The 26,516-nt window shown below is 37.8% G+C and overlaps 2 protein-coding genes and 1 long non-coding RNA gene across 3 annotated transcripts; 1 reads left to right on the top strand and 2 right to left on the bottom strand.

Moving 5' to 3' along the window:
- Positions 1 to 708: 708 nt before the first annotated feature.
- On the bottom strand, positions 709 to 16,577 carry caprin1b (cell cycle associated protein 1b). The gene is made up of 18 exons (XM_082182515.1): positions 16,420 to 16,577; positions 15,704 to 15,883; positions 13,324 to 13,386; positions 13,150 to 13,236; positions 11,760 to 11,998; positions 9,847 to 9,929; positions 8,699 to 8,848; positions 8,550 to 8,602; positions 7,216 to 7,299; positions 6,639 to 6,806; positions 6,459 to 6,567; positions 6,192 to 6,253; positions 5,963 to 6,070; positions 5,693 to 5,818; positions 5,152 to 5,305; positions 1,890 to 2,099; positions 1,695 to 1,801; positions 709 to 1,249 (listed from the first exon to the last, which is right to left on the bottom strand). Exons 2-18 carry the CDS (start codon positions 15,881 to 15,883, stop codon positions 1,163 to 1,165), a joined length of 2,070 nt encoding a protein of 689 aa, XP_082038641.1. The 5' UTR covers positions 16,420 to 16,577; the 3' UTR covers positions 709 to 1,162.
- A 704-nt stretch (positions 16,578 to 17,281) lies between these two features.
- On the bottom strand, positions 17,282 to 21,394 carry LOC309508112. Its single transcript, XR_014209385.1, has 3 exons — positions 20,789 to 21,394; positions 19,936 to 20,179; positions 17,282 to 18,453 (listed from the first exon to the last, which is right to left on the bottom strand). It is a non-coding gene; the product is annotated as an uncharacterized lncRNA (long non-coding RNA).
- A 422-nt stretch (positions 21,395 to 21,816) lies between these two features.
- Positions 21,817 to 26,405, top strand: lmo2 (LIM domain only 2 (rhombotin-like 1)). The gene is made up of 3 exons (XM_082182661.1): positions 21,817 to 22,461; positions 24,452 to 24,667; positions 25,805 to 26,405. Exons 1-3 carry the CDS (start codon positions 22,421 to 22,423, stop codon positions 26,025 to 26,027), a joined length of 480 nt encoding a protein of 159 aa, XP_082038787.1. The 5' UTR covers positions 21,817 to 22,420; the 3' UTR covers positions 26,028 to 26,405.
- The last annotated feature ends 111 nt before the right edge of the window (positions 26,406 to 26,516 follow it).

Raw genomic sequence — 26,516 nt, 5'->3', positions numbered from 1 at the left:
CTATGCTTAAAACGTACATGTAACGTACTTAAAAAAATAAATAAAAAAGTAGGTTGCTACATTATACTGTCAGAATTGTCAAGCAAGTGATTTTGTGTCATTGTGGGAGTTGTAGTCTTTCTGTAGTAATTTCTTCAGAAAATTTCTGGAAATTTTGTTTTCATAAGTAATTTCTGGAAAATAATAAAACTTAAGATTTTTCTTTTTATATAGATTTGTGCCATGTTGTCCACATAGCGTGTACACATTTTGTTGCATTCATGTTTTTTAATGTACTGAATGTGTGTCATAAACGAAGTTCTACATAAGATGTCCTAATCTTCTTGAAAACACTCTGCAGAGTTTGACCATTAATAAGCAACAGAATGAAAATTTTACATTTTGTTATTAGAGTTCAATGCTAAAAAGAAAATAAGAGACACATTCAAAATGGTGGTGTATGATAAGTAAAAAAAAACAAAAAAACTATTCATTGTATGTAAATGCATCTCAAATATAGCTTGTGCTTCAAAAGTTAATTGTTCAGACTTGTGTCTTTTGAAGGATGTAACCAAAAGGTAGTTCTTCTAAGGTCTCTCAGGTTGGACAGCTGTCCAATAACTGCATTAGTATGAAACAATTCATTAGAATGCCTAATATACTGACATTAGCCAAATGTGTAACTTGACTATTTGTGATTTCGAAAAAGAAAAAAGAAAAACACCCAAATATAGAACAGGTAATGCAACATCTTTATTGAAACTCTTGAAGCAATATCACTTTACAAACTGAGAGTGTGGGAGCATCTTTAAAAAAAGTACCAAAAGAACAATTTTTTAGAACCAAAATGAATTAGTGTGAACAAAACAGTGGGACAGAAAGAGAACTCCCAATCTTGGACCAGCTGTGGCAGGGATTTGAGTTTTATTTCATAAAAAAAAGAAAATAAATTAAGTCTTTCAAGTTCACAGGTATCTGTTAGAAACATGGGGTAGCTTTAAAATCTTGACGGCAGCTTTTCAGCTTCCGTTCTGAATTATTTTCTCCATTTTAACATGTCAGAGTTGGCATTGTATGATCAATTCCAAGGAGGAGACAGAGAGGGGGGAACAAGGGGCGGGACATATGCACTTCAGTATCTGAATGTTCACTGTGGTCCAAATATAAGGTCAGTTTACAAGACTTAAGAGCGCATGGCTTGAGCGTTTCCTCGAGCGACCCCTCGAGTCCCTTGGCCAGCGCCACGTTTATAGTTCTGTTGGTAACCATCCTGTGGAGAGACAGACATAAGGATTAACAACACAAGACTTTGACAAGAAATCTCATACATCTCAACAGTATGGACCCTTTTCACGTTTCTAGGGACCTCAGAAGTGAAAGTCATCATAACTGGGTAAACTTATAATGGTGAAGGGAAATAATTTTGGCGTTTGCCCCAATAGCAAAAAATAAATACACCCACAATTGTGATTCTACGACCATCAAAAAGACGAAAAATAAATAAATACTGATTTGAGAAAGTGTAACTATGCAAAGATAAGAAAAAACAGTATCTCGTTAGAAAATGATATAGATATATAAAAAAAAAAACACATTTACTATATTTATAATGTTAACAACAGTAGAAACGTGTTCCAATCTGCGAAAAGGGTTCATTCTGAAGTTGAGTTGAGAATAAATCTCACTACAAAAACATCAAATATACATCATCTTACCCGCTGATAGCTGCCGTTGGAATAGTCGCGCGGCGAACTGAACTGGGTTTGTCCATATCCAGCGTTTGCAGCATTTGAGAAGGGTGGGCGATAACCATCATATCCCCCTGAAATTAATAGGAAACCTCTAATTACTCATCCATGATGATTTTAATGATCTTCCAATGAAACTGCAGTCACGACGATGTTCTGTACCTCTGAAACCATTGGATGGTCCTCTGTAGCCGTTGATCATGCCACGCGTGTTACGAGGACCGCCACGAGTCATCCCTCTGCTGTTGTAGAAGGACTGAGACTGGCGGCTGAAGCCGTTGCCCTGGACCTGGACACCGGGCTGCTGGGACATGGGCTGGTGGCCAGAGGGGTTTGGAAGTGACTGGTCTTGAGAATGGAAGGCACCGACCACTGTTAAGACACGGATAAAACCGATGAATCATACATGTTTATGCAAGCGTTTACATGTATTATCAGAGTTTCCGCTAGAAAAAAATGGTGCCGGTCAAAGTGACCGGCAGAGATTTCGTTTTCCGGACATTTTGATGATATGCCGGTCAAATATTGCCTCTTAATTAGTCAAGTTGAGGAAAACTGGAGGCAGGCTATGTAACTTAAAAAAATGACATAATCAGGCCGTATAGAATGCAACATGTTTATTAGCCTAACTTTCAAATAGACGAAAAAAAAAAACATGAACGTCCGATTGGCGTCAATCAACGCCAATTGTTTTTACTATGGTTTCACATTCATAGTTTAACAAACCAATCCCCCTTCCCCACATAAAATATCTGAATATCTCGCGGTGTAAATAGCCGCATTTCCATTTAAATATCGATAAAAAAACTATTGCGAAATGACGGCGTTTCCATTAACAGATGTTATATGCGACTAAACGTCCTTTTTTCTCTCACGATAAGTCATTTAAAAAATCACGGCAACGGACGTTGGTTTATATAATATCACTGCCACCGCATTAGACATTATTATTATGATTAATGGAAGGAGACGTGGCGTGTTATCCAAGCATTAATGGCAGGGAAAGACCCTTGTACTGCGAACGACACATAAGGAGTTTCTGGGTGTTTCGCCCTCATTTCTGCTCCGAGGTTTTGATTGTGGCATTTATTTGAGATTTAGAATCCAGTATTCCTATATAGGCTAATTATTGTTTCTTTTATGAATTTAATAAAGCACTCTGTCTCGTATTCTGTCCAAACGATCCATGTAGGCTACTTTTGTATCCATTCGTTTTTCCTTTTTTTACCCGTAATTGAAAAACGAAAAATGAACGGTTGTTGTCTTTTTAAAACGCAAAGTTGAACACCAAAATTTTAATTTGAACTGGCTACACAAACTGCTGCGCAAAAAAAGTAAATACCGACGCATTTTCTGATTTTTGTTTATGACTTTTTGCCCCTTTATTAAACATTTAACATATTCACAAATTAATATGGAAAACATGTAGATTTTACTGGTTTTCAAAGGCCAAATTAGAACCTGGAATTGATGTTTTTCCCGCAGTGCTGAATGAGAAGAGCCATTAATAGCCTATTATAAATAAACTATTGTTTTCTAAGTGTCGGCTAAAATCACATCTCCATCTCCGCTGTTAAGCAGATGCGCTTTTAGAGAGAAATGCACCTTTCATACAGATTAGGTACATAATCAGAAGGTATTAGCTTTCGATTCGAATTTGTTCGTTTTAAAGTGGACATTTCAAGCTTTAGCCTACATAGGCTATATTTTGTTTCAATTCTCACGCTCCAGTTTATGGAGATCATGAAAGTGCGTCTGATTTTTTATTTTTTATTTTACAAAAGCACAACGTTTTCTTGTTATTGTGAGTTTACACAAATAAAAGTAGTTGAGAATAATGTATTATTATTTTCTGTATGACCAGAAATGACAGAGTATTTTAAGTTGTTTCCACTGTTAATAGGAAAATGCAAGTGGTCACGCCCGCGCCTCCGTGCCATGCAGTGCGCGCTCCACACTTAGCTTTGTTCCTTTTTTGCATAAAAGCGTCTTCTAAATATAGCTTATTAAATGTTATAATATAATAAAATAATATAAAATGATTATTATTTGCGTAGCTATACATGGACCTCAAACACACCGCGTCTTCTAAGTCAGGTGACTGCAAATGCGCAAAAACTGTTTCCATTGCAGTTTTGCGAAATATTCCTTTTTCGAATTGCCTGAAAAACCACCTCATGCGAGCATAAAAACGTTCTTGCGATAAACGGGAGTTTTTGCGAAATTAACGTGTTTCCATTGTGCGTATTTTTAATTCGCTATTTCAATTTGAAGGGTAGCCTAATGGAAACGCGGCTAGTGTCTCTCCGCAACTTGCAATGCGCATAAGCCGCGTAACCTTGTTCTCCGCAAGGCGACTTCGCTGCTTCGTCTTGATCCGATTCTGCTTTTTCTCCGGTGGTGGTGGAGCTGTCTGGACATCTGAGGCTTCAGGCGTTCCTGATTCACCATCGTCCGTCGCGTCTGGCCTCTGAAAAAAGCTTTTACGGCTAGTCTGCCTGGGCCTGGCCATATTTGAAACGTCTCACTCATTCGTTCGTTGTCGTTGTTTAGGTCTATATTAGGCTACAGCCGTTTTAGGCGTGCGCTTTATTTGAAATGCAGCATGCGATGTTGTTTAATAACTTTCAAACGGTAGAGCCTGTTCCTTTATAACATAGCCAAAGGTCGGTGTATTTTTGTTTTATACATTTTAGGCTTATTCTCAAATTCAGATTGTGTTAGGGGGGCGGGATTATTAGGTCATTTTAATCGGACAATTTGACCGGAGAGATTTAATTTTGTCGGACATTTCATTTTTTTTTCGGCCAATGTCCGGTAATTACCGGACAACGGAAACCCTGGTATTATATTATAATAGACATGGATAAAAAGCTTAATCAAACATTAACGTGTACACATGAATATGAAGGTAAACCATTAGTAATTATTTTGTTAAAACAACAAAACAGCTAAATTAAACCGTTTATGAGGGTACATGTATATTGGTGGGTTATTAAATATAATATTAAATTATATAAAAATTAATATTAATAAATAATAACTGCTATTCTTATTACTAGTATTATAGACAAATAAAACAGCTTAAACAAGTTTATGTGTGTAAATGTACATTGGTGGGAGACATAGACTTGAACATCATGAATAGGGGGGTGGGGTGGGTATTAATAAAAATAACTTTTATTAATTTATTATTTACAGGGATAAAAGAGCTGAATGAAACATGTTATATATTGTAATTTGTTTTTGTTCATTACATCTACTATTACATTTAGTGTTGCCACAATGACATTATGCAGGCCTCAGGAAATAGTAAAAGTTCATATTACGGGCTCCAGGGCCGCTTGCTTTCATGGGCCACATGTGGAGTAGTGCCGATGTACAGGATTATACTGATCTGAGGGATTCTGGAGATTTTCCTCACCAGACTGGAGCGGCTCTGGCTGCATGTCGGTCTGCTCCACGGGGTGCTGCGTCTGGCCATTAAAGCCCTGGTTGTAGCTATTCTGGTATTGGCTGGCCAGCTTCATTGAGTCCGTATCATTAACTGGTGGGACAGGCGCATTAAGGTTGAACACCTGTCAGGAAGAACCAATCGAGTATTAGTGAACATGTAATGTTAGATTATTACCTGGTTTCACAGACAAGTGTGAATAAGCCTAAATGCATGTTTGCGCTGTTTTAACTGAAAAGCAACTTGCACTGACATATCTTAAAATAGGTCACTGCCATTGTTTTGTCAAGCTGCACACCAGTAAAGGGGTTTTTTCCATTTTTTTCTTCTAAGGCATGTTTATAAAAGCTACTTAAATGTTGTATTTGAACTAAGGCCTAGTCCTGGCTTAACCTAAGCCCTGTCTGTGAAACCAGGTCAAAGAGTATCTAACCTACAGAGTTTAAGTCTTACTGATATGACTAGTTTACAGTTGTCTTTACATCTAGTCACTTTCATTCAGGCATGTTACCGTTTGCATGGACTGGAACGGGGCTGCGTTGACATTGATGCCGCTGCTGTGTAAGGGTTTGGATCCAGGCTGGATCACCTGGGTCTGGGAGGCAGGAGGGAGCTGCTCTGTCAGGGGCATGGAGGCCTACAGAGGACAAGTCATGTTTAGATGCCAAAAATAACTTAATGCACACTTTGTGCAGTGAACAGTAGGTACATTAGAAAGCTCATATTGTAGCCACATAGTGCCACTTCAATTCAAGAAGCGATTGGAGGTTTGACAACTTGCCTGACTGGGATCCATGGAGTCGGTCTGTGGTCGTGGATCCGCTGTGTGAGAGGACTGATACATTGGGGGAGGTGTGGAAAAGGTTTCTGGTGGAGAAACCATGGAGATCTGCAGAGAAAGTAAACTGTCAAGCTTGTCTTTACACAAATATAAAGTCATTGATCTCATCTTGGATTTCCAGAGAGTTCAGCAAACTCCTTTTCATCCAGAAAAACTTGGCTATACTCACTTGTGTGGGTTCAGGCTGAATGCCAACAGCTGGAGGCTGTGCGAGACGAGACTCTGGGAGAGCTGTAAGAAACCAAAAGCCCAGTGTGTTAGGGTGATTAGAAACGCTTAACCCACACAGGCCCTGATATACTCCTGGCAAAGTTAGCATGGGGGAAAAAGTAGTTCTAGAAATACCTTTTCAGATTGTTCAAAAAGACGACAACAGTACAATATATCTGGACATTAATGCAAACTGTACAACCATGTGGTGCAAGTATTAACGTACCTGGTTGACACACTATCGGAGGCATCTCCATACTTGAGCCTGGTTTCATAGGTTGGGCCAATACAATAGCCGGGTCAAGAGACTGTCCGTCAAAATCAAGCATGGAGTCCTGGGAAACGAAGGGCTGTTTAGTATGCATACGAACATATGGCAAAAGAACCAACCTGCAAAAGAACCCACCTGCATGAAGTTGTATGGACCCTGCATCTGCGCCATGAGATCCTGAACCACCTGCTGTCTAACCACAGGGTCTGAAGGGGGAGTTGGAGTTACCGTGGTCAGTGGGTGGGGTTCTGGGACGACAGGGGAAGGGGTGGTTTGAACCGGCTGCGGCATGGAGTTATTCACCTGTGACAGACCCAAGAAATTAGACCAATTACGCACAAATCCAGTGTAGGGCTGCACACTGTATCGTTTTAGCATCGATGTGCACATCCGCGATAGTCACAAACAAGAAAACAGATGCATATCATGATTATATTGGTCCATGCATTCGTCTTAAAGTGACAGCAGCCTAATAAACCACAGATGTTTGTGTCACCAATGTTATATATACACGTTTCTTAAACTTCCCAATTTTCTGGAATTATACCAATAAGTTATTTTAATTAGAATTGTTTATTGCTTTAAACATTGTTGTGGACAGTGTGGAGCTTTGGACTTTGGAAGAAGGTTGAGAACCAATTATACACAAATCCATACCGAATATATTAAACAAGGGACAAGTCCATACAATGTCATTTCTAGAGCAGCTTACCTCGGTTTCCGCACTCCATTCCTCCCTTTGCTCCTTGTCGCCAGTACTGTACGTGCTCTCCGAAACAAACTGCCTATTTACAAACTAGGGAGAGAAAACAAAGGGTCAAGAAAATGATTGGTAATCAGGAAGAAATTGAACTTAAACTAATTTACAGTCTTTCTCTGAGGGGTACAGTTAAAAAGTTTTTCACAACTCGTTTGTCTAAACTCTGGTTTACTCTAGCATGAGAGCATGAAGATGAATTTGCAAAACAGTGTTATTTTATTATCTTTTAGATATTAGTTTAATATTTAGATTTTTTAAATATATATTTTCCATTTTTATTCTAAGAATTTGTTGCATTTTTTTCCTCATTTTTATTAGTTTGATTCACGTTTATAAAGTCATTCATTGCTTTTTCAGTTTTTCCTATATAAAGTAAACTAAAATGAGAAATGCTGCCTTGCCAACTATCTGAAACAATGTATTAAATATAACATTTTATTTGAGTTAAATGTTTATTTCATTTCAAATAATGTAAATGTTTTAATGTTTTAGTTTACTATAATCACACTAGTGCAAAATATGACTTCATCATAGCAGCTTTGTGGCAATGCACATTACCTTCCCAAGTGTCACGCCTGAGGACCGTTTACACCAAGACGAATGTTCGGAGTAAAAATAGTGCAATAAACATTATTTGAATGAACGAGTGTTACAGTGTCACTCGTTTTACGTAGAGGCCCTATAAACTTTCACTTAACTGCAAAGAAAATGGCCAACCAATAAGATTTGAGCTTTTGGACACATGCCCAGAGACGCTGATGATGGCTTGGTAGCACTCAGAAGTCATGAGACTCATGCTAAGTGACAGTGAATATCAGAGGAAGAATCCAAAACAGACTCTCTGTACTTTTGTATTTGGTGTCGTCTGATGAGCAATATAATAAATACTAAAATCTGAACAGCTGTTTTTGGGTCTTGGACTTCTTTTCTTCTACGTGACAAGCAGAGGTAAAAAAAGGAAAGTTGGGCAGTGTGGTTGTGTGTATGGGGTAATTGTGGTATTTCTATCAGCACAACCTACTGTCAGAGAAAATTAGCATTTTCATTCAGCCTGTTTTTCGCATCGGTCTGAAAAGTGCATTTCTGAACATTTGTGTTGACGTGAAAAGGGCTTCAGTTTCAATAAATGTGCTTTTTGGACTGGGGAGGAACATCTGAGTTCAATTACATTAACATTTTCATAATACAATAAGCATCTATGTCAGAATATGCAGTAAAATGATTCCTCAAATGTAGACCCCTCAAAGCTTGCATTTCACAGGGCCTGCATTTAAGTAAGTTCTCACCTCTGTCGCCTCGATTGGAATGGGTTCTGCATACTCTTCCGTCATTTCACCCTCTGTTAAGAGACATAAAGGTCAATCTCTTAGATCACTCTGGATTGCAGCAGTTTCAGAATGAGTCACTCGACTGAGCAACATGAAATGAGATTTACCCGCATCGGGAGGGTGCTCCTCCGCTTCAGACACTTCCACCGCAGCAGTCTGCTCCTCTTCCTCTGCGCAAACGCCGTTCTGATGAGACTGCGCTCTGTCAAAGTAGCCGCTCTGCAAAACCCGCTCCAACGTCTCATTCAGTGCTTTATCTGAGAGAAAATAAAAAAGCATTTACTCTACCGTTCAAAGTTTAGGGTCAGTAAGATTTAAATGTTTTCAAAGTCCAATGCTCACCAAGACTCTGCGCACTTGATTAAAAATACAGTAAAAACAGTAATAGTGAAATATTACGATTTAAAATAACTCTTCTAATTTTGAAAAAGTAATTAATTCCGAGCTAAAATTTACAGCAGCCATTACTCCAGTCTTCATTGTCACATGATCCTTCAGAAACCATTCTAATATTCTGATTTGCTGCTCAAGAATCTTTTATCATGCAGCTAAATTTCTGTGGAAACAGTAATACAACTTTTTTTTTTAGGATTCTTTGATGAATAGAAAGCATTACAGTCATTTTTGATCAATTTAATGCATCCTTGCTGAATAAAGATATTCAATTTCTTATGCCTGAAAAAGGGACTACATTTGAAAGCAGAGTTACTAAATCACCTAAATTAATGTAGAGGACTATCATACTGCATAGTAGCAGCCCAGCTGGTGCACAGCAAATGGATGTATTTATATGCCATGAGCCACATGATCTGCCACTGAATACCACGGACGGAAAGTGCTAGAAGCGGGAAGCTTTCTAAGGCAGGGCTTCTATAGGTGAAAGAAAATTTATGATACATTTACACCGGCTAAATTAAGCATCCCTGCGAGTATAGAAATATTGTGATGTGCTTTTTAACTAGCCATTCACATGTCACAAGCATTAAGCTATTCACCATATTGTGCAATGCGAAAGTAAGCTATTTTCCGCAAATGTGCAAGACAGATTCATTAGCCACTATAGGTAAATAACCAGAAGAATAACTGTACAGTGCGGTAAATGGTAAAACTATTGTTGCCCCAAACCAGTGCAAAAAGTTGTATTTTTTTTTATATGCTTAATACCAGTTTGCATGCAACATTAAGCAGTATAACAGACTTTAGTTTTTGTTCAGGTAAAATAGCTAGGAACAAATAAAACTGGTCTCAGACATACATGTTGTGCCAGCTACAGGCTTGTCCTTCCCCTCCAGAAGTTCCCATAAGTGCTGTGATGCTTCTTGATACTGGTCAGTCAACCTGTGTGAGAAAAGCAGTCCGTTATGAATATACTTTATCCAAGAGATGATCAAAAAAGAAACTCCAATGAAAAAAGCCAATATTTTGTGAGAATAATGACTGTTCACTTTTGGGTGAACAAACCAATAAAGCAATTATTCACCCAAAGATTATCCTTTCATCATCATTTACTCACCCTCATGTTGTTTTTCCAAACACATAAGACTTTTGTCCATCTTCAAAACAAGTTTTTAATAAAACCCGACAGAATTCTGTCCCTCCATTGAAGTGTTAAAGCTGGTGGTGTGGGGACTTTACCATATGAATCAAGCTTGCTTGACACAGAAACAAACTTCATCAGTTCTTGCATGATGTGCGAGAACAAACCGCATTGAGTCTGACACTCCACGTACGTGCGCTAATCTATATCTATACATTAATAAACACCTAAACGAAACCAGTTCACATAAAGTAATCACATCTCTTCATAAGACTAGGATTAAACTGCTCGATTCATATGGATTTCTTTTATAAATGGCTTTATGAACTTATTTTCAAAATGGTGAAATCTGGACTTTCAACATAGGGATAGAAATCTTTCATGTTTCATAGACAAACGAAAGTCTTTTGAGTTTGCAACGACATGAGGATGAGCAATTGATGACAATCTGTCCCTTTAAGCCAGTGTTTCTCAAATCCAGTCCTCGGGACCCAACCCCACAAGAATATTTTAAGATTTCTTCCTATTAAACACCTACAGCAGCTGAGGAGTACAATATGGTGTTTTAATTAGGGAGACATCTAAAATATTCTGGTGGGTTGGTCCGGGTTGCCTAGAGTTGAGAGAAACTTTTAAATCTTGCTGGACACACATTACAATTACCATTACAAAGACGCTGGCAAACTAGCAATGCTCCATGCAATGTCTAAAATTAGTGGTGCAACGGATCATCATTGATCCGTGATCCGTTCGGATCAATATCTTCGGTTCGGCACTCACGTGATCCGCGGATTGATTGATGAAAAAAAAGTTGTGCGCATGTTCAGTCCACACACAGCGTGGTCATGGCGAGCGTTATGAACCGCAGAGAGCGTGACGCCTCATTCGCGCCGCAAAACCTCCAGACGTGCGTAAACGCGTCTTTACATTGACTTCACATTGAAATCACTCGCGCCAGACGCTCTATTCGCGTTTGGTGTGAACGCAGCATGGGTGACGGCGAGAGAGAGAGAGAAAGAGTGCCTGCGAGTGCGAGCGAGCAAGGTAATACGTTGTCAAATATGTTTAAACTTAAATGAACTACACAAGTAGTTATGTCTCGTATTAATTTGTCCTGTTATTGACATAGGCCTAATGCGCGTCATTGACAAAATGCGCAACCAGATGTTCGAATAATTCGAATATGTGTTTTTTAGAGGGAATATTCGAACGTCATTTTTGAGCAATTTTGACAGCCCTATATGACAGTGGAAACACAAAGCATTGGTCCATGTTTAAAGGAAGGAGATGCCTTTTTATGTTGCACTTTAAGTTGTTTTTCATTAATTATGTTAAAAAGAAGATATTATGCCTTGTGCACTTTAAGTTGATTTTATATATTTTAATTTAACAATTTAAAAGTGTTAATTAAAAAATTAAATAAAATTTTGCTGATCCGAAAAATGATCCGATCCGTGACTCTGATCCGAGAAACGATCCGAACCGTGAGTTTTTTGATCCGTTGCACCCCTATCTAAAATGTGTTTCACGATGCATCTAAAACTCTCAATTCAAGGAAACACCAAGACTTTGTTTGCAGCATAGTTTTCATTGGTGGATTCTAGATTGAATTGACAGTCTATGACAGTCACCTGATGTTTTGGTCACGCTCGGGCCCCACAAGCTTGTAAAACTCATCCAGGGAAGTAAGGTCACTCTCAGTAAGCAGTGAAGGTCCTCCGGCTCCTTGCAGAAGCTCTTGTCGCACGCTTTCATCCCCGAGTCGATCAAGGAGGAACTGCAGCTCCAGAACCCGTTTCAGCCTTTTGTGTTCCACATCTTCACGCTGGAGCTGCTCGCGACGTGCCGCTTTCTTAACAGTCTTCTGGATCTATCCAAAGCAATGGAGCATGAGACATTCTCACCGATTCATATAAACCAGGGGTGTTCAATCCTGCTCCTGGAGGGTCATCACCCGGCAGAGTTTAGCTCCGACCCTAAACTAAACACACCTGATCCAGCTAATCAAGGTCTTGGTGTGTTGAGGCAAGTCGGAGCTAAACTTTGCAGGACAGTGGCCCTCCAGGACTAAGTTTGGATACCCCTGATATAAACCTTCCAGTTAAGGATGCACTGATACCATTAGCAGTATTGGGCCTGATATGTACTCGTACTCATTAAAATGCTCCGATATCAACAACCGATACAACGTAGCGTGTACAGTACAGTGCTTGTGTCCAGAAGGATGTCTATGAAGTAAATGTATCTAATTAACAGAATATTAAACAAATTAAATATTCATGCACGAGCCGATAGGCGAAACACACGGAGTGTATTGAGCACACAGCAGCACTAGCTTGTCGATTGCATTGCTAGAAAGTTTGTAGTTCGGTCGGATAAGGCGATAGCAAAGAAAGTAAAACGAAGAGCATACTAACGCTAACTGACGAGAGAGAGAGAGAGAGAGAGAGAGAGAGAGAGAGAGAGAGAGAGAGAGAGAGAGAGAGAGAGAGAGAGAGAGAGAGAGAGAGAGAGACTGTTGCATGCTCTTATTTGCTGATCATTCACTCTGCACACATGCGCCATTTGAATTAAAACTAAGTCGAATATGTATGTAACATGAACTGTTAGATGATTTACGTATAAGTGGCTCCTTACATTATTACAGGAAGGCAGTACAGTAATCACATGTCAATATTTCAATAAGTTTTCTGTGTGCAAATATCTGTGAGCAATAATATTAACAGTGAAAGTAACAGTATCTCCTACAATACATTTTAACAGGCACAATTAGGCATGAAAATAACTAAAGGAAATTTCTATTTGCTAAGCCAACTAATTTAATTCATATTCTTTTGGTTTCTCTGGCCAATATTTTTAAAAATGCAATGAAAATACAGGTATCAGCAAGTACTAAAAAAAACAAAGTATCAGTAACTGACTCGTTCTGAAAAAAGTGGTATCAGTGCATCCCTCATTCCAGTGAATAAACTGTGGTACCTCAGAATATGAAGAGAGCAAATTCAATTTTCATGTACTCACTTCTTGACCCAATGCCAAAAAGCTCTTCTGCAGCTCCCGTGCAAACTCAAGGTTATGGATTACCTCCTGGTACTTAGAAAGGGCTTCCTAAATTGATTAAGAAAAAGAACAGATTTGAGGAAATCTGAAAACCAACTGATGGGACAACAAAACATGCTTGCCTTGTTTACTTACCAGCTGGTCCTGGTTGAGACGTTCCCCTTTGCTGTTCCTGGCCTGATAATCATCAAGTTTGCTCTGCAAGACAAGTGAAAAGAAATTATAATAACACAATATAATTCACAAAATGACTGAATTGGTCATCACAAGAACACGACCGAGATAAACCATTTGATCAGGTCAGTCAAAAGGAGAACAGAGGTTTGTATATACTACCATTCAAAGTTTAGGGTCTGAAAGATATTTTGGCCTGGTTTCACAGACAGGGCTTAGATTAAGCCAGGAGTGTGTAGGAGTTTTTTTCTTTTATGAACATAAAAAAAAAAAAAACTTTACTGTTTTTGATCAATTTAATGCATCCTTGCAGAATAAAAGTTAATTTATAAAAAAATTAAATAAATTAGGAGCCCCAAACTTTTGAACAGTTGTGCACATACCATTTTTGCAATCACAATTATGAAATTTTCCATTTAACATGGATCAAGACAGGGGACTTTACTCCACAAAGCTGCAGCATGTGGTCGAGTTACGAGGAGATTAGCCCATTTCACCGGGTCCATGGGAGCGGTCAAGTTCACAAGTCCACAAATGCGCAATGTCAGAATCAGAACGGACAAATCACAACATCACAATATTTGGAATTAATTACTAAAATTACTAAAAAGCAATGACAGTCACAATTCACTTTAAGGCATGATGACAGTCACGAGTTTTGTTTTCCATAAAGGCCCACTGAAGTGCCTTGAAACGCGCAGCATTATTCAATGTGTTGACGTCATATCCGCTGAAACAGGAGGACAGTGCAGGACATTTCAAGCACCTCCTCCCTTTTTTTTAAATAGCAAATAGCGTTTTGTTTACATTACAACTCGGCCAGGGCTGTTGAGTTCAGTAAAGCTGCAGTTTCCTTCTAATCTCGAACTGTTCTCCTCCATATCGCATTCTGTGTAGAATTCAAATGGGTTTGGTACGTTTTGTGGTCTGAGCAGACTCACGTGTATGATCCGCTCTGTGCTATCGTGTCTCTGGACCGGAGCAGACTGTTGTTTGCATGACACTAACATGAAACCAGACTTCATTCTCCCCAATGAAAAAAATCATACCCTATCTAGTGCACTATGTACCATTCACCATGTAGAAAATAGTAATTGTGTGAACAAATGACCGATTTCGGCCGCAGCTTCAGCATCCATTTATAATGTAGGGGGCGGGACGCTTTTAGATTCTAGAGAGCATTTGATTGGACAGAAAATCTGATGAGAAGCTGAAGTGCAGAGTGATGTCATCAAAACCATTTAGGCTATTGATATTGGCGGAAGTTTTGAATGCTTATATCTTCTAAATGCGAATTGTGTCATGGTTTTAGAGCACGTTAGCTTATAGTAACAGTAAGGCAAACATATTCACATTAAAAGACACAAAAAAAAAAAACTTGCATTATGATTTCATGGGGACTTTAACATCTACTTTTGTGTTCCACTGAACAGGTTTGAAACAACATGAGGGTAAGTAAATTACATTTTCCCTCATTAACTAAACATCCCTTTCTATATAAGCAATAAGCTAACAAGTAAAGCAATATGCTGCACTGTCTCCCCGTTAAAAAAGTCTCTCCTGCGAAGCTCAGAAACCCGCAGGATCCAAAGGCGCTTACCGCATGTCCTGAGGACACACCTGTCTGTGTGACCCACTAATCTTCACAAACCCACGCCAACACAAACCTGAGACCATCCAAAACATCAACAACTTCACATGCGCCGACGATTTCCCCTTTTTTTTTTTGCACGCCGAACCCGTTTTAGGACGCCATGTTAGCTTTATCTCCATGTGCGTGCGAAACGCAGTGATCAGAACAACTGACAAAACCTGCAGGAAATAACTTTGCGTTGTATCACGGATTATATAGACAATGTAAACAAGTAATCATGTACATAACGTTTGTCGAGAGAACTGCAATAACGTTTGAGTGGCTAGCATGTGCTAAAACTACGAACACTAGCCGGTTAGCATCTGTGCTCGACGATACAAAGAACAGTGGAAGGGGCAACATCTTATAAACTTACCTTTACATTTAAGATATTGGTTCACACGAACGGTTTTAAACGCATACAAGTCAGTTAGCGTAATGCTTTCATAAACGTTCAATGGGCCTGGTTAACCGCGTTAGAGAAGGTTCTCTGTGGTTTAAACGGTTCATAATACATTATTGACATTGAAATACAACATATGAAAACCGAAACCCATTTATTGTCATTTAAGTTAGTAATAGTTCACACCATTGATGTATCATGCGTTTTATTAAGCATCCAATAATTGATATATATATATATATATATATAGCCTATGGGTATATGCTTGGGTGTACATGTCACAGACTTGTAAGGTAAACTGGTACCTTTTTCTTCTCCATATTGCGCACTTTCTTTTCGAGAACCACCAGCACCTGCTTCATGGCCTCGGACTGGGTTCCAGTCAGCTGGTTGCTGGCTGTGATTTGGTTCATTGTTCCGGGAGCGGATCCCAAGTCTGGGCTGGCAGACTTCACAGTCCTGGTGCCATTTGTTGCCGAGGGCATCTAATCATGGATAAAGGACAGGTTTCAAATTCTGAACAAACCAATAACAAAGCGGAAATTAAACTAAAATGCTGAAAACAGCCGTTTTGAATGGCAATGAGAGGATCATAATTCAAAGCAGAACATGTGTGATCGACGATCGTTTAATTTTCGATCATATCACATATCGCTCTTTTGATCAGACTGACCAAATTGTGATACCAAGTGTTAGACAGTAACACAATCATATATATTTAGGTATTCATATATTCAATTTATCCTCATAATTCCATTAGATAACGAAAATACAGAGATTTTTCAGCTGGTCATGACAGGGCAGTAGGATTAATAAAATCCTATCTAAATACCTTATATGTTTGTTTTTTATATAATAAATCAAGCTCGTTAAATGTAAACATAGAAGTAGACTGCTAAATTCCAACACATTGTCATAGCAACCCATTGTCCGCATTTCACACAGAAACTGTCCAACGGATCATCACAGATTGTATATAACGTCGTTCACGTCAGTGATTTAAGTCCATATATGTTCTCACCTTTATGCGCAATATGTCCACAAGGGAATAAAACAATAGTATGGAGTCAAATAAGCCGAAGCGTTGATTGTGTTGCTTTTATTTTCTCCTCTAATTTACTATGGGATCCGCCCCGCCGGCCTCACCGACAACTGAGAGCGACTGAAAGGCGAGGAAAAGGTTTATAATGAGGAAGGGCCCCGTTTAGAGGCGACCGCGATTTTGCCTGTAGCCAATTTACGTTTATATGCAGCTTAACATACCGATTACAGCGAGTAATCAATATACAACAACAACAAAATAAAGATGATTTATGGCACGTATAAGTAAGAGTCGCGAAATGGTAGAAAATACTAATAATTTATTCAGTTCAAAAGCAGGCACGCGCTGACCTCCTCAAATGGATTTGTCACTGAACGCGTGTGAAAACGAACTGCCTGACTTTATAAAAAAATAAAATAAAAGGAGAATAAAATAGATTGTTAAAAATGTGAAATAGTTTTATTTTGTTGTGGGGCTGTGTTTTATTTTATTTCGCTGATAAATAACAAGTATTTCTAACATCATGCTAAATCATCACCCCTTGGCTTCCGCAACTCTTTACTCGGTTACTGGGTTTAATCTCTTAAAATAACCAAAACAAACTCTACGTTACATCATTAGAAGAGCACATTTAAAGGGATAGTTCAAAAATGAAAATTCTGTCTTCATAACTCACCCTGAAGTTGTTCCAAACATGTATGAATTTCTTTCTCTGCAGAACCCAAAAGAAGGTATTTTTGAAAAATATTGGTAACCAGACAGTTGATGGACCCCATTGACTTCCATAGAATGGGAAAAAAATACTATGGAAGTCAATGGGGACCAATAACTGTTTGGTTACCGACATTTTTTTAAATAACTTCTTTTGTGTTCAGCAGAAGAAATGCAATCATACAGGTTTGGAACAACTTGAGGGTGAGTAGCTAAATTATGACAGAATTTTATTTTTTTTGAATTAACTGTCTCTTTAAACGACCAAAACCAATTCTGTTAAATCATTAGAACACGTTTAATTATTGTAAATCAAACGATCGGTCAGCAGATGGCACCAGATATATTCAGGTAAATGCAGTCACTCAAACTCGAAATTTCTTTTCAGCCACCATCTAAACAGAAAGACCAAACATGCAAAAAAAAATAAAATCAGGAGGTAAATGCAATAAATGATTTAAGAAAAATGAATCAGGGCATTAACATTTAATCATTCACATTTTCTCATTTATTTGTATTGGGTTAAGCATATAATTGCATAGTAAGGCTATTGATTCATGCAAAATATCTTTCCAAGCTTTAGAAGCATTTTTATTCCTTACAAGAATGGTTACAAATGGCTTTACACGAAATTCATATTGCAGAACTACGTATGTTTTCATCTGCCTTTTCCCAGTGCAATTTATTTAATAATTTGTAAGCCATCTTCGGTTTCTTTCTGTAAAACTTCTGCTTTCTGTTGCAAACTAAATCAATGTGAATGCAGTGGCATGAGGTTTTGTTTGGCAAATACAGGAAGCAGTTAACATGGTTGCTCTGCTCTTTGATAGCGCTGTTCTATTGAAAGGGTGTTTTCTTTCAGGAATAATACTGATTAGAGGAAGATCTCATGGGAGAATGAAGCTCCCTTTCAACGAGTGACTCATATCCGTTCTCTGTTGTGTTTAGTAACAGCAGCGGCAGTCCTCAACTTAAACATTTAAAGTCCTTTAATATCTCTTTCAATGTGGGCATCTCCTTTGATCACCGATCATCCTAAGTTTACAACAAGTAGAACTAATCACCAACTTGTAGTCACAGTCCAAATAAGAGTGTTCACACACAAGCTTCTCAAAAACAAGCCAACAATAGTTAAAGCTGAGATTGGACAGGAAGCAGTAGCCTGGCTATTGCTGTTCCAGAGTATACGCTATCAGAGAGTCAACAACACATCCAGGCTCTCTCCGTACAGGAAATACGCCGCATGTGATTACTCAGCCTGTGATGGATCATGTTCCCAGAATTCCAAAGGCAGCCTGGACTCTAATTAAAACAGAGCATGTCAAACACATACAGTAAGAGTTTTTTGTTACTGAGACAAGGCATAACATGGGAAGAATCAGTCAGTCCAATGGCATTTCCTATTAGGGCTGGACTTAAATAAATCAGTCAACTCTTTACAGGCACAAAGCACTTGGACTCTAAGAGGCTGATCTCTAATATTCTCAATTCTGGTTGATCATTATGAAGATTCTGTTGCTGGTTCCTAAAATTATCATCAATAGTTATTTGTGACCCTGGATCACAAAACCATGCAGTCATAAGTCGGACTGGTATTTGTGGCAATAGCCAACAATACATTGTATGGGTCAAAATGATCTATTTTACTTTTATGCCAAAAATCATTAGGATATTAAGTAAAGATCATGTTCCATGAAGATATTTTATAAATTTCCTACCGTAAATATATAAAACATTTATTTTTGTGAGTGAATGAAGCACAATCGCCAACATAAATGGACAACTTTAAAGGAGATTTTCTCAATGTTTACACTGTAAAAAAAGAATTACATCCGCAAGTCAAAAATTTCTAGTGACTGGTCACATCTAAATTTTTCAATTAGTCTGACGTATTATTTCTCATTGAGCCAATGTTAACAGACTATTTCAACAAGAATTACACTAGGGCCAATTAAAAAATTTAGATGTGACCAGTCACTAGAAAATTCTGACTTGGAAAGGTTAGAAATTTTTTACAGTGTAGATTTTTTTGCACCCTCAGATTCCAGATTTCAAATAGTTGTATCTCGGCCAAATATTGTCCTATCCTAACAAACCACACATCAATGGAAAGCTTATTTATTCAGCTTCCGTGTGATGTAGAAATCTCAATTTCAAAAAATTGACCCATGTGACTGGTTTTGTGATCCAGGGTCACATTTATCAATACTAACACTATAGCTACATTATTTCAACACTGTCACAGGAGGTTTGGAATTCATGTCAACATTTTAATAGATGACTAAGTGAATTCTGGTAACCCTCAGTGTGATTATTTGTAATAAAAGCAGATATTTCCTTGAAAAATGGAATAATCCATGATGAAATATCTTTTTCAAAACATGTCTTGTGCAACAACAAACTTTTGGGTTGAATGTTACAGGGACAAATCAAATCGAATGGTTGATATTCATTTGAAAAAAAATCATTTGTTTTTATTTCGACTGTTTTCTTCTCAGTCTTTTAATAAAACTTTAAATAAATCCAGGTTCAAAATACCACTGTTGGAGGCCACTAGGGTGTTAATGTCCCCTAATATTCAGGTTGCTAATCATAATCAGTTTGACATTTCTGTGGTCGATTCCTAATTTACTCCCAAACCTAAATATGTGGTTACAGTCTTGCAAAGTGTCTATTCGTAACATTATTTCAATACTGCACAACTGATAACATATCTACCAGATGCCATTATTAGCCATGTTGACATGTTCACTTCATCCCTAACCATTTTTGAAGGAAACCTACCCTGAGTTAAGAAAGCTTTTCCTGCCAAGTAGATGAGTTGACAGTCAGTGGTTTCCGAGGCGCTGTCTCAAAACCCCTTCCCCTATCAGGGGGGCCATCTGGAGTTATCCAACCAATCAGGGTCCAGCAGGGTGATCAAGTGAAACGAGTCATGGCTCATACACCCCTGCCATGCTTCATCTGTGCTCATTTCCTCTACATCCTCTGGGTTTGCTGTGTCCAATCCACAGGAAACTGTGGACGCCTTAAACACAATGTTTAACAGTTATTAAAAAAAAATAAAAAAACGAAAACTGTCATTTTAGTAAATGTTTCAAATATGGAAACATCTGCATTCTTGGTTAATGTGTTTCCCTATAAATTGTATAGTAACTATAATTATAATATAATGATATAGGCTAAGTAAGAAAAAAATGTAGGCTATATAGATATATATATGTGTGTGTGTGTGTGTGTGTGTACAATCTTAATATAAGGTTATTTATTTGCATATGGCTCCATGCAGCGCAGAACATAAGTTTCTTTATAGTGGAAAAAGATTTCTTAGACTTTTAAATGTTGTTCAGAATAAGAAAAAAAAAAGGTTTCTAAGAACTGATCATTGAAACTTTGGGGAACCTAAAATCATTTTTCACTGTGAAAAAAAAAAAACCTTTTTGGAAACTATATGTACAACATTTTTTTTTACATTGAACTTAAATGTGTAATGAACAAAAACTCATGAAAAAAAAGAGTTTGGACACTCAAATAAGTATTGTCTCCCACAATATTGTTACATATGATAAGATGAAATGAAGTTTGCTTAAGTTGTAAGTCAGAAGAGTAAAATCATAGCTAAAGGGCGATCACTGACCTCTCTTCAGGGCTGAACTGGCACATCTTTTGGCTGAGCTGCTGCCACTAATCACTGATGTTGTCTGGGACCCGTTCAGTGTCCCCCAACAGTGTTGTGCGGGGTGTTTTATCTCGTGGCCCAGTCCCACCGCTGACACTGCCCGAGCAGCTCTGGCAGGAGATAAGAGGAGTTTACCCCAACGACATCCAGCAGAGATGAGCCTGAGCCTGAGATACATCAGGAGTAAACGCTTCATGCCAATTACAGATGAACGTGTTTTCATACGATTATGACTTTATCAAGGTTGACATTGTGTAAATGTATTAATGAAAGTCAATTATTGTATTGGCTCGTATATTTTGCCTGCAAAAAATATTTTAAAGATTTGCTAAATTATTGGAAGCAATTTATTTTACAGTTCTGCTTCCCATGTACATATGTAGCCTACTTATTATTACAATAACTGGGTATAACCCTGAACATACTGCTAAACCTAACTTTAACCCATGCAGTTACATTATATTACCCAGTACTTTCTTAGGTAACACTGTAATTACTGTAAAATAAAGTGCAAACAAATTATTTTTTAATATGCTTTTCAGCTATAAAATAAATCAGTTACAATTGTAAACATATTTAAACAATCATGAAACAATTAAACAGCAAACACGTAAAAACATATGTAGAATATATGTAGAAAATATACAATAAATAAATGTAGAGGAGTAAATGTAGAGTTAAATAAATGTCTTTAACATTTGAAACATAACTCTCAAGCTTGAATGTGTGCTAATTATGGTAATATTAGATTATAATATAATAATTGAATTGAGCTCTGATCTTTTTAAACCAACATTGTTTACATCTGACTTGCATTTAATTATTGACGTGCAACCTTGTGACAACTAGCCCCGGATTCCCTTTATTAGCTAATTATGTTGCAGCTGTGTCCTTGGCATTTGGTCAACATTATCGCTCTGATGTTAATTATATAGAGATGTGTTTCCAGCTGAGCTGTTCCCAAATCTCTTAATTGTTTCGATCCCAGGTAGCCTGTGTTTGACGATGAGGAGTCTGCCTGTTTGAGCTCGTGACCCCTCCAGTCACGAGTCGGCGGGTTTATAATTGACTAGCGCATGTTGGAGCGCTATTTCCTCTCATTGTCGTGCCGTCGTGAGCAGGAAGTCGGAAAAGAAAGCAGAAACTGAGGGGGCAGGGCCATTTAAAAATACCTGCTCCTCTACAATAACGGGACCACAGACAGACAGCAGTCTTATGGGACAGCGCTGAGGACTTGCCGCGCAGAGGAGACACGCTTGACGTAAACGCGGTATTTATCACGCAGTTGCACTGGAGGAATTAACGCGTTTGAGGGACGTCTGCTTGTGACCACGGATTATTCTGAAACAACATACAGTATGATGATTGAATGCTTGGAGACTGGACTCTGATGTACAGCAGAAGAAGCTAGATTGGGTGCACGTAGGCTACATAATGTGTGTCGATCTGTAGTGCACTCAGAAGGCAGCAAGCAGGTGCATCTCTGAAGCGTTCATTCAGCACCGCAGACTGCGAGTGTGCGTGGGACATATTTGAGTGGAAAGCGCGCATATATTAAATGAACTGAATTATTCCTGAACCATATTTAATATGGCATCTACAATTGAACGGAAAACACTGGATGCTAATGAGTAAGTACGAAATTAATCTTATTGTTTAGGTTTCCATATATCATTAATTAGTTTGATTGTATGATATATATATATATATATATATAAACAATTAGACTACTAAATTAAGCGCACTACATTAGGGTAACATGGGGGAAGATGCCCCCCTTATAACATTACGATATAAGTTTAGCATGTGTAGGATGATGATGCATCAGCCAATGTGGTGTTATATGAAATAAATAGACACATTTGATAATATAGTTGTTATAGAACAAAATGTAAAATTATTCAAAGAGGCCCTGGGGTAAGAGAAGAAGCTCCCCTGGCTAAACTTTTACAGAATGTATAAATTACTTCTGATATACATTTTAACTATTCTAATTAAAATAAAATAAACCATAACTAACAATTTAATTTGGCCAATTTAGTTAATAACCAAGGTCAAAGCAGAATCTCAGTGTAAGATATTCATCTGAAAGGTAAAATTATTCTGTGACTTGTGCATTTGAATATTTACATATTTAATTACCCATATTTTAATTGGAGATGTGTCATCATAGCAACACTGTAAAATGCAAATTGAATGATTTCCCTCAACTAACCTATAGATTTGAATGAAAGCAGATGTCTGAAATGTACATAGTTCTTCATGAAAATATTTAATAATAACCCCATTACAATAAATATTACATTTAAAAATAATGACACTAACAACACGCCACTTGGGGCCTTCAATGACAAATCTGGGTGGCTCATCTTACCCCAAGGGTCAAATTTGATATTTTTTACTTCAAAACTAAATAAATAAAATAACTTTGACTCCACAAATCTAAAAACATCAATGTGTCCACAAATCCCTCATTAACAGACACAAAAACTTTGATATTTAACATAATAGTGTCATAGATCACTATTTTCCAGAGATACAAAATTAGATCAGTTAACCTCAACTGATTCAGCCTACTAAATCTCACAAATATTCAGATGAAATGGCAAAATTAAAATAGTGTAGTCATTCATCAAAAGTGCTGAGATGAGATCTTGTGTCATCTATGGTCAAAATAAAAACAAATTAAGGTGGGTGGCTCATCTTACCCCGACTTACCCTATTTGTTATTATGCGGACTGTAAATAGACACAGCACAATTTTGTGTGTGTGGCCTAGTAAACCCTACATTATGGGGACAGAATGTCCCAAAAAAGATGGCAATATTCAAAAATCCTTGTCCTTGTGGGTAAATGTTTTAGTCCTCATTAGGAAAACAGCTTATAAATCATAGGCTACTAAGTGAAGTTTTTTGAAAATGTAAAAATGCAGAAAGTGTTCTGTGATCTACAGCATATTCAGTTTGTACAGTATAAAAATCATTGTCTATGGAAAGTCCCCATAAAACATGAAAACACGTGTGGGTGTGTTTACATATTTTAATGATTTAAATCTTAATAATAGGCCTACATTTATGTCCTTTAAATATCATAAGCTACCAAATATGGCACTCATATCTGTATCATGAAGTGTTTTACTTGCTTCCTTTAATAAAGCTTTGACAGACACAGACGTCATCATCAAACGCCCCTGGTCATGTGACTAGTAAAAATGTTTGCACATTTTTCTGTAAAAAGTCTGCACTTTTGCTTATGCATGATAATTCTGTATAAAATACATCAGGAATTAATTTGAAACATTTAGTCACAAATGTTAACCAGGGGTAATGTGGGCTAATTTAAGTGTGCAGTGACCCAAAGCACCACATTTGCCTGCTGCGCTAAACACTTTTCTCCCTTGGGATCACGTGTCCGTGGTTACAGCTTAGGCAAACGGATATTTATAAAACAAAATGTAGGTACATCTAAAATTGAAAAAAAAGTAGAGCATATGCTTGCCATTTTTATCTGTATAGAACACACATAACTAACCGGTATGTTTTTGTAGTGTTTTCAAAAAAAGTAGTCTACACACTAGTGACATCTGGTGTTCATAATGGTGCATCGCATGTTTGATCCACAGGGAACCCGTGGATGAGGTGCTTCAGATGCCGCCGTCTCTGCTGACCTGTGGCGGCTGTCAGCAAAGCATCGGGGACCGGTTCTTCCTCAAGGCCATCGAGCAGTACTGGCACGAAGACTGCCTGAGCTGTGACCTCTGCGGCTGCCGCTTAGGGGAGGTGGGCCGCAGGCTTTACTACAAACTTGGCAGGAAGCTGTGTAGGAGAGACTACCTCAGGTAAGACGTGCAATGAGCATTTGAAGTCGGCAATGAAGTTGCGATATTTTCTTTCCTATTGTGACATGTATCAGGCTTCTCAAACAAGAAACAATCGATTGCATGATTGTGGTTTGCTGTTGGTTGATTTCATATGTGTGACTGGTTGCCCCGCCCTCACGCCAGTAAACACGTCATCAGAGAAGAGATGTTGTTGTAAGGAGGGGAAGTTATGTGGGCACATTCATTTGAAAATAATAGTGATGTGCACTTTATAACAAATACTGCAGTATTCCATAAAAAAACATTGTTCAGTTAAATTTCATAGCGATTGAAAGACATTATCAGCAAATCATAATTTACATGTAGCCTAATAAGTAAATAAATAAACATGAATTACACGCATATGTCTGTATTCCCTGGTGATAAAATGAATGTTCTTGTGAAGCATAAGTACTTAAAGGGATAGTTCACCCAAAAAATGAAAATTCTGTCATTTACTCATCCTCAAGATGTTACAAACCCGTATGAGTTCCTTTCTTCTGCTGAATACAAAAGACGATATTTTGAGGAATATGGGTAACCAAACAGTTGATGGACCCCATTGACTTCCATAATAGGGAAACATAAGTTTTATGATCGCTTTATGAATGCATGAAGCGTCAAAGGACAGAAAGCTCTCAAATTTCATCAAAAAGATCTTCATTTGTGTTCCGAAGATGAGCAAACATGGTTTGGAACGACATGAAGCTGAATAATTAATGACAGAATTTTTTTTATTTTTTTTGAGTGAACTAACCTTTTAATGTCAAGTTTTGGCTTACAACAAGGGTTGGGGCTGCAACACCATTCATATTCACCTATAATTTCCCAACTTATGGTAGGGTTAGGTTTAGGGATAGGGATAGGACTGTGCTTTTGGACAGGAATGTTGTTTCAGGATGAACAAAAGATGTTGTTCCAGAAACATGTTTTACTTGGCAAAATCACATTGATGGTGGAACTTTCGTGAATGTTGAAAAATGTGTGCAAAACAATCCCTCGCCCTGTTCAGGCCCTGTTATACACAAACAATTACTTTAATTTAACATGAATAGTTGGTACGTGACTACCTACTACCTTTCAAGTGTGTGAACAAGTATGTTTTCTTCTCTGCAGACTGTTTGGTCAGGACGGGCTCTGTGCTTCCTGTGAAAAGAGGATCCGGGCCTTTGAAATGACCATGCGTGTCCGTGACAAAGTCTATCACCTGGAATGCTTCAAATGCGCTGCCTGTCAGAAACACTTCTGCGTGGGAGATCGCTACTTGCTCATCAATTCGGACATTGTGTGTGAGCAGGACATTTTTGAGTGGACCAAACTTAATGGCAGCATGGTATAGTGTTCTGCTCAAATCATTAACAAAATGTAACATCTTGTCAACATTTGCAACAAACCCTTTACTTAAAAACTAGAAGGAAAAAGAAGGTGACTTATCTTTCTGGCTCCAGAAGCCACCCTTCATGTATATCATCTCTGTGTTTTTTTGTTTTTTTTTACTTGAGATAAATAACCACCAGCAACATAAACTTGTTTTTCTATTAGTGTATTTTTTAAAAACAGCATAAATACAGTTTTTAATGTTAATTGCAATAAAAGCTGATTCCCTTTGCTACTTTCACAGAAAGTTAAGATATGAATTATAGTGTTATTTGTAACACAACTGCCATAAAATGTGAAGACATCTTTCTTAGAGCCTGAATAAACAAAATTACTCATACTCTTGGATTTTTTTCCCCTTCAACCAAACGGATGTGAATCAGAATGGAACGACTGACTCTGTATTCACACTCACTTACCAATAACAACACATTAAAAGACCGCAATAAGT

This window comes from Leuciscus leuciscus, assembly GCF_965113295.1.
Source record: "Leuciscus leuciscus genome assembly, chromosome: 10".
In the NCBI taxonomy this organism is placed as follows: domain Eukaryota; kingdom Metazoa; phylum Chordata; class Actinopteri; order Cypriniformes; family Leuciscidae; genus Leuciscus; species Leuciscus leuciscus.
Note: the sequence above shows the minus strand (reverse complement) of the source record. Positions and strands in the feature narration are given on the sequence as shown.